Source organism: Corvus brachyrhynchos, unplaced genomic scaffold (assembly GCF_000691975.1).
Source record: "Corvus brachyrhynchos isolate BGI_N302 unplaced genomic scaffold, ASM69197v1 scaffold346, whole genome shotgun sequence".
NCBI lineage: Eukaryota > Metazoa > Chordata > Aves > Passeriformes > Corvidae > Corvus > Corvus brachyrhynchos.
Window position 1 is genome coordinate 5,771,249 of NW_008238644.1, and position 8,123 is coordinate 5,779,371.

The following is an 8,123-nucleotide window of genomic DNA, read 5'->3' on the forward strand; positions in this document are numbered from 1 at the left end:
CTGTCCCAGGCTGCTCCAAGCCCCATCCAGCCTGGCCTTGGACACTTGCAGGGATCCAGGGGCAGCCACAGCTTCTCTGGGCACCTGTGCCAGAGCCTTACCACCCTCACAGGGAAGAATTTCTCCCTGACATCCAATCTGAACCTACTCTCTCTCAGTTTAAAGCCATTCCCCCTTGTCCTACCAATCCTATCCTATTATCCCATAGAACTTTATAATCACCAGGGCAGCAGCCCTCTCATCTCAGCCAATACTTTATGACCGGGGGGGACACTGCACATTGGGTACATTCACGGGTTGCCCCTAAAGCCTTCCTCCCTTTCCCATAGGAATCCAACTCCGGAAAGTCCAGGAGCAGTGGGAACAAGAGGCCAAAAAAGAGCCTGTGGGCAATGACGTGGCGACGATCCTGTCGCGCCGGATCGCGGTGGAGTACAGCGAGTCCGACGACGACTCCGAGCTGGACGATAACGAGTGGTCGGACTGAGGGGCCCCGGGCTGGGCTGGGGGGAGCTCCCATCTCCGTTCCAGGTGTGTATAGGCGCCTTCCCCAACGTCGCTGCCAGCGGGCGTGGGTGGCCCCGCTCGGTCAGGAGCTTTGCTTTTACACTATGTCAAAAACCCCTTGGGCAGCAGCAGCAGCAGCAGCAGCAGCACTGGTAGGATACACCTCGGAGGCAGTGAGACCAGATATTAGCAGCACTTTCACAGTTAATGACTTCCAAAATTCTCTGAAGGCAGGTTCCTAGGATTACTCCAGATTTACACCTGGAGCAAGACCGGAGACTGGCCCTGAGTGTGCTTTGCGAGAGAAGGGAGCCCCAGAGGCAGCAGTGATAATGAGGAGCTCCTGGAGAAGAAGCCTTGTTTGCACAGCTGGTGCCACCACGGGAGTGCAGAGGTGGCCGTGTGGGCTTGGGGACACTCTGCTGCTGGTGGTTTTGGGGTCAGGCAGCTCCAAAGGCTGCGTGTGGGCAGGAGCGTCCTTCCCTACAGAGTGACACACCACGTTTAGCAGCAGTTACACCACTGCGTTGTTGCTCCCTGGACAATCATGGCATGGTTTGGGTTGGAAGGCACCTTTAAAGCCCATCTAGTCCAGCTAGAACTGGGACACCTTGCACTATGCCAGGTTGCATGAGCAGACAAAGGTATTGGTGACCTGAGCCTGTATCCATTCCCGGAGCTGGTTTTCCGGGAGCAAAGGGGGAAGGCAAGGCTTGTGTGGCTGGCAGGGAGACACAGCCTTGTCTAGGCTTGTCTTGCCTTTTCCAGCAGGGCAGTGGAGGGGTCCAGGGAGCTTCCCCAAGCCCAGCTCTCCTTGGCCTTAGTGTGACACCATTTCAGTGTTATTTGAGAAAAAGTGAATCAGACAATCTGCTGCTTTCAGGTAAACTCTCAATGTGCACTTTGCAGCCCCACAAACTGTGCCTGTCCAGCTGAGATCAGCTCAGACCCAGGCACTGATACCCCCTACCTGATCCTGCTCCATCCGCTGTCCCACAGCTGGGCACTGATGGAGGAGATGGAGAACAGGCCCCTATGACAGCACTGAAAATACCTGTTGTCCCATCAAAACAGAGTGGGATTCATGGAAGACTTTTCACAGAACGAAGGGAGGAGGCACAGGAAGGCAGAGCAAAGGGGTGGGGAATACTGGAAATATCACAGTCAGGTGTGAAAACCTGCAGAGAGCTGGGAGAGGTTCCCCACCTGTGGAAAATGGGCCAGGACCATCCATGGATTTACCAGCGTGGTGTCCCCAGGCTCTCTTTTGTGTTCCCCTATACCACAAGTCCCGGAATGGGGAAAGCCTGGGCTCTGTGCCCAATTCTCTGCCTCTCCCAGTAGCCCTGTAGGTGATCAGTACTTCGACTATGTAGCAGCAGCCAGACCTCTAAAAGGGGTGGGAGAATAAGGCTGAGACCCAAATGCTGATCCTTAAATTCACAGAATCCTAGAATAGTTTGGGATGAAAGGGACCTTAGAGACCATCTCATTCCAACCCCCTGCCAAGGGCAGGGACACCTTCCACTGGACCAGGTTGCTGCTTTCCTGGGGAACGCTGGTGTTGAGCAAAGTCCCAACATCTGCACATTTGCCCCCAGTGACAAATCCTTCATGGCCAGATGTGGTGAATCCTCTGCCCAGCTGCTGGGAAATGCCCCCCAGAAGCTCTCCCTCCTCTTGAGTGGCACGAAATGGTCTCTTTTCCCTTGGGTGTGACACCTTCCACACCTCCACACCTGGGCTGGTAGCTGTGGTGCCGAGTGGGCTTGAGCAGAGGGGTAGAATGGATTTGGGATGTGGGAGAGGGCAAGGCAAGAAGCAGCATGGAATAGCTCATCTGCAAAACCAAAGGAGCAGGAGTGACCAGAGGAAGCAGGGAGACACAGTGCCCTGCAGGTGGCCAGGAAATTCCTGGTGCTCACCGAGAGCTCTCAGTTCTGATGTTGACCCTCTGAGATACAGGGAAATGGCTGCAAGAGCATTTTTCCAAAGGCTGGCCAAGACAGAGAGCCCCTGCAATGCCCAGGACGTGCTTTCCTTGGGAAGGCAGCTGGAGTTTGGCCTGGAGCAGCTTCAGAAGGAAGGGGTGTAAAAATTCAGGGCAACATTTAAGGTGGTGTTTCTGGTGGAGCGTTGTTAACATAGACACAATCACAAAACTGTTTGTAAGCAAAGAGAAATTTGGTTTATTTAGATAATTTAGAAAGACTGATAACCCTTTGTGAGAGATAGAAAATATCAGGGGCTGGTGGAGCTGCTCTTACCTGTTACAGAGGTCGAGGGGATGCAGAGTCACTGTGGGGACCCAGCAGAGCTGAAAAGTCCCACTGGCCCCGGGAAAGGGCTCAGGGACACACGGGACTGGCTCATCCCTTGGCTCTGTGACTGTCCCAGTTCTGCAAAGCTGAGCCAGTCCTGGTGGGAACTGGAGAGCAGCCCAGTGCCCCTCAAAGATCAAGTCCCTTCTTTTCACGCACCAGTTGCTTTGTGCGTGTGTCACATGGGGCCGTGGTAACTGGGGCAGGACTCCATTGGTGTGTGGCAGGTGAGGGCTGTCCCTGGAGCCTCCCGCTGCCCTGTCCCCTCACTGTGCTGTGCTGGGACTGGCAGCTGTCACTCAACCCTGCTGCTGTCAGGGTTGATGCCATTGACAATCATAGGAGGGTTGGAAGGGACCCTAAAGGTCATTTAGGTCACTCGGACCTGTGCACAAGCCACAGCTGCAGAGCAGATGCACAGCTGGCAGCCCCAGGGGGGCAGGAAAGGCTCACCCCCATTTCCTCACACCTTTATGTTCTTACACCAGGTCCCCATCAGGCACCCCAGCAATCCCAGCACATCCTCACCCATCCTATTCTGCTGAAGGAAATCCCCTGATAGCACAAACCCATTTCACATTCTCAACTACAAAGCCAGCCAGCAGCACCATGACCTCCCAGCACCTCCAGCTGGTTGGAAACACCACGATCCTCCTCTTCCAGGGATCAGAACTGCCATGGAAACCCTTAAGTTGTCTTGGTAGCAGGGGTGGGATCCCCCATCCTCATCCCAGAGAGGTGTCTGGTGGAGCTGGTGGAGACCTCAGGGTGGGTTTGGACACCCATTTCTGGTGTGACCCTGCTCTCCCAACAGCACCACCAGGCAGGCAAGCACTGGGAATCATTCAGGTGGGAAAAGACCTCCAGGATCCCCAAGCTGGAGCATTAACGCCACATGGTGGCACTGGGAGCCCCAATCCCATGACAGCCATTCCATCCTCAGTGCCTTCACTTGAGGGACTCAGCCATGCTTGACCACCTTTATTTGAGGCAGATTCACCTGGTTTTTGCTCAGGTGCCCTTTGAAATCCAACAGAAGTGACACCAATTCCTTGGCTGCCCTGGGCTGGTGCTGCTGGGACTGTGCCACGCTAATTAACACTGTCTGTCTGCCCCACATGCTGCACACTCAGTGTTTTGTACATATGTGCCTATTTCTGTACATTCTCCCCAAAGTAGGCCAGGCTGTGTTACACAACCTGAAATGCTCAAATCCTCATGTGGGCTGATATAAAAGTGAATATTTAAATATTTTATCTAGCCCGGCAGACATTAAAAAATACAATCCAGGTCACAGATGATTGAATTTTCTCCTCTCTCAAGAGTACCAGAATTGGGCTGAGGAGATTCTCCTGTACATTAAGGTATTGTGTTCCCTGTTAAAATACAGCAGTGGCATTTCATTGCCAACAGATAATCACAGAGTGCCAAACATTTAAGGAGCCCAACCGATCTCCTGAGAGTTCCTCTTTCCATTTTATCTGCTTCCTCCTACTTGCCAATTTATGGGCATAGATTAAAAATAATAAATATGACTGTCAATGGAGAGGGGAGAAAAATATCCCATGTGCATACAGATGGGTTGGGGTGGAGTCAGTGGAACAGCGAATGAGCCATTTTGGTTCTGCTTGGAGGTGTTAATGCGAGGTTGTCATCCTTGAGGTCCGTCAGGAACCTCTTGGACATCCCAGGTTCATCTGAAAAGTGGGGACCACAGTGCCCATGGCACACCTGTGAAGCTGCACCAGGTGTGAAGGCTGGTCCTGCTCAGGTTTCTGAAGGTTGGTGGAAGTCCTGCAGTGCTCACTCCTGGCACTGCACTCAGTGTCTCCCTGACTGAGAGTGACCACTGGAGCTGGCTGGTGGTGCTGGTGGCTCTTAGGGGGTCACTGTCCTGAAGGAAAAAGGGATTGGGCAGTTTCTAATTTCTAATTTTCCACCCTGGGAAGAGACCTAGAGAGGAGCAGTCATCCCATCCCACGAGAGCTCCTGCTTTTGTAGCTGTTTCACCTTGGGAAGGTTTTATTCCAGCGACAAACTTAAGGCTGAACTTGGCTTCTTCAGAGAGCTCTTTCCACAGAAGAGCCCTCAGATTTCCTCCCAGCAACTTTTCCATCTCTCTCTCCCTTTCCAGACACCCAAAAGCCTGAACAGAAACTTTGCAGACTCCCCTGAGCCTGAATTAACACCTCAGCTTTAATGATAAGCGGAAGTTTTGCTTGGAGGGAGGCAGGTTGTAGCAATGGGATGCTGACAAGGGGAGCACAGGCTGTTCCTTTCACCGAGATTCCTGTTTTTCCTGTAGTAGTAGTTATTTAGGGGTAAGGTTTTCTCAGCCAGAATGTCACTTTACAGATTAAAAAAATAAATAAATAAAAGTTAGGGCAAGGAGTCTGTCCTGAGGAGTTTACAGTCTACAGCAAAGACCATGTAACCTGCACTGCACTTTAGAAGCCTCAAATGCTCACTCACCCATGAATTTACCCTCGACTGGGCAGCAGCACCTTGAGGACCGTTGTCCCTTCCTTAGGTGACCCCTGACCAGCGCCACAACCGCGTCCCCCGCTGGTGACAGCGGCGGGGCTCTCCTGCCCCTCCACTCCCCCACGCAGAAGTGCCTGAGCAAAGTCCAGGAGAGCCAAGCCAGGCTGGGTTTATCCCTGAATGGGTCCCTGTGCCCTCGGGGTGGGCCTTTCCCAGCCCCCACACAGCTGTGCTCTCTGGGATGACCAGGAATGGGGTGGGAATTGTGCCTGGGAGCACCACTGCAGGCACCTGGTGACCCTTAGGGCTGCCACCAATTCATGTGACAGCCTCCGGAAAACGTCCTTGTCCAGACACTTACAGCCCAAACCTAGACTTCGAAGTAGTTCAATCTTTTTGAGAGTCAAAAAGGGGTTTTTTGTGTGTGAATCTGATCTTTCTTGGACAAACCCCAGGTTTTTCTAGGCTCACTCTCTCAAGCTCCACCTTCTCTGGGTGAAAATTGTGCCTGTATTTTGCTGGTGGAAGGAATTTAAAAAACCAAACCGAAGCCCACAGTTGAGAACTTCAGGGAGGAGGTATTTGCCCCAAACCCCACAGGCGGGGTGGGAGGAGGACAATAGGATGTCCCCAAGGGAGGACAGGTCCTGGTGGTGTCACCAGGCTGAGGCAGAGCCTGCAGCAAGGGATGGGCTCTTGCTGAGGGAAACCCCCAGGCAAGAGCTGATGGAAAACGGTGTCCCCTGAAGGCAGAGCAGATGTGGCATTACCCAAATTGATGTCTGAATTACAGACTGACAGGACCCTGAGACCACAGATGTCACCACTGATGCTTCACCCTCCCGTAGGCATCTCCCTGTAGGGATCTTCCCACAGGTGCCACCTCCCAGAGGTGCCTCTAACCTCTCCCTCCTCCCAGGAACAGCATTAAACCTCTTGCTGGTTGTTGTGAGCCCAAGTGTGTGTGAAAGGAGCCTTTCCCTGCCCACGTTTCCCACAGTGGCAATGCCAGGGGACTGGGCTGGCCTGGGGGGATTTTCAGCTCAGTGGTAATTCCAGTGCTTGGTTCTGTGTAAGGTTGAGAGTGCAGAGAGGGGAAAATGAGGCAGAAAGAAACCAGCCCAGCGTTTTAGGTTGGCCATGCTCACAGCAGCCTGCACAGGGGAAACCTCAGGCAGGTCAAACCCTGTGCAAAGCCACAAAGGGAGTGAGGGGAATAAATCTGTTCTCCAGGTCAGTGTGGGGTTGAGTTGTGGCAGAGAGGAGCTGAGTCAGGTCTCAGGGAAAGCTTTCTCAAGGTGAGGATGGAGAAACTCAGCTCATGGAGCCTCTGCCATGGGAGGGCTTTGGGAGAAGCTCATGACCTTGTGTGCAGCCAGGGAGCGATGGAGGTGCCCACAGGGCATTTCTGGCACGTTTGTAGCTCTGCCTCATGCCCTCCTTGGGGGTCTGTCCCAGGGGGTTACAGCCCAAAGCATCCCCCAGCAGCCAGGGCAGCTGCTTTTGCTCCCTCTCGGTTTTGGTGTTGACCCTCAAATACAATAAAGATAAAACATGCTGCAGAACAACCACCTGAGAGGGAAGGATGTGAACTCACAGCTGTTACTGCTGCATTTCAGTACTTAAAAGGCAGCAGCTCCTCTGGGCCATTCATGATCCACAGGCTGTACTGAGTAAACCATTAAGGTGGACAATTTAAAATTGACCCTTTGATTTGGGGTGGCTCAGTTGAGAAACCTAAAAGTAAAATAAGATTTTTTAAAAATCTAAAAATAAACAAACAAACAAACAACCCCCCCCCCCACAAAACTAAAAAGCAAACAAACAACTCACACGTGATTTCCAGAAGGATAAACTGTTCCCTTTCCTTCCCTCAGACCTCGAGGGAAGGTTGGACACAGCAACACTTCCCAGTCACTCAGCAACGGAATGAAGCAGGTGCCACCAGAACCACTTCCAAAAATCAGATCCCAGGAAACTGGTGTTTAAGGAAAAGCAATAAGCACATCACCCCCAGCAGGGAGAGGGTCTCCTGCCTCTGTAGGAGGTGGTTTTGTCCCTGGAGGCCCCTCCCCAGCTCTAGTGTTTCAAATCCCATTGATTTTCACCTCTTCCCAGTGCTGGTGTAAGCCTGATGCCTCAGCTGGGACCGCTGACTCCATGGAAGAGCATTTCTTGCCATGGAAAAACCATGAAAGTCTTGTGTTAGAAAGGAAGAGGCCTTGGAGCTGGGGACATTCCTGTGATGCCCGTGGAGAGCTGGTGATTTCCTGCTGGCAGCAGGAGCAGCTTTAGCAGAGCCTGGCCATGTCTCCAGAAATTGTAGTCATGAGCATCAACATCCCCATCACTGCCCTCCCTCCAAATTTAATTTTACACTGAGATGTTTCAGCTCTAGCTGTAGTTCTGGCCAGTTTTCAAATCAGGCTGGTCTTTGTCGTGTTTTTTGTCTCGGGTCAGAGCAGATCAGGGAAAGAAAGAAAATCACAGAATGCCAGAATTTTTTTGATTTCCAGTCTGGTTTCCGCCCCCTGCCATGGGCAGGGACACCTTCCATGAGCCCAGCTTGCCCCAAGTCCCATCCAACCTGCTCAAATCCCCACAAATTAACCCTTTTCTTCAAAATGCATTTTCAGGACATTTTGGGGCTGATGGCTCCTCACCTTAATAGACTCCCTTAATTTTGGGGCTGCCTGGCTCGTTGGGGGGATCCGAAGCAGGGTGTCCCCAGCAGGAGTTTGGGGTGGTGCTGAGCTGTGCTGGCACCTTCCTCCCCTCTGCTTTCAGATGTCACACAGAGGGCCTGGATCC

The 8,123-nt window shown here is 52.6% G+C and overlaps 1 protein-coding gene across 1 annotated transcript in view; it reads left to right on the plus strand.

Annotated features, from left to right (window-relative positions):
- LOC103617926 (wiskott-Aldrich syndrome protein family member 3) overlaps nucleotides 1-7,097 on the plus strand; it is a 12,529-nt gene extending 5,432 nt beyond the window's left edge. Inside the window, exon 9 of the mRNA XM_008636276.2 lies at nucleotides 330-7,097. Within this exon, the coding sequence (XP_008634498.1) occupies nucleotides 330-487 (158 nt within the window). The 3' untranslated portion in view covers nucleotides 488-7,097. The remainder of the gene's footprint in view (nucleotides 1-329) is intronic.
- Nucleotides 7,098-8,123: the final 1,026 nt, after the last annotated feature.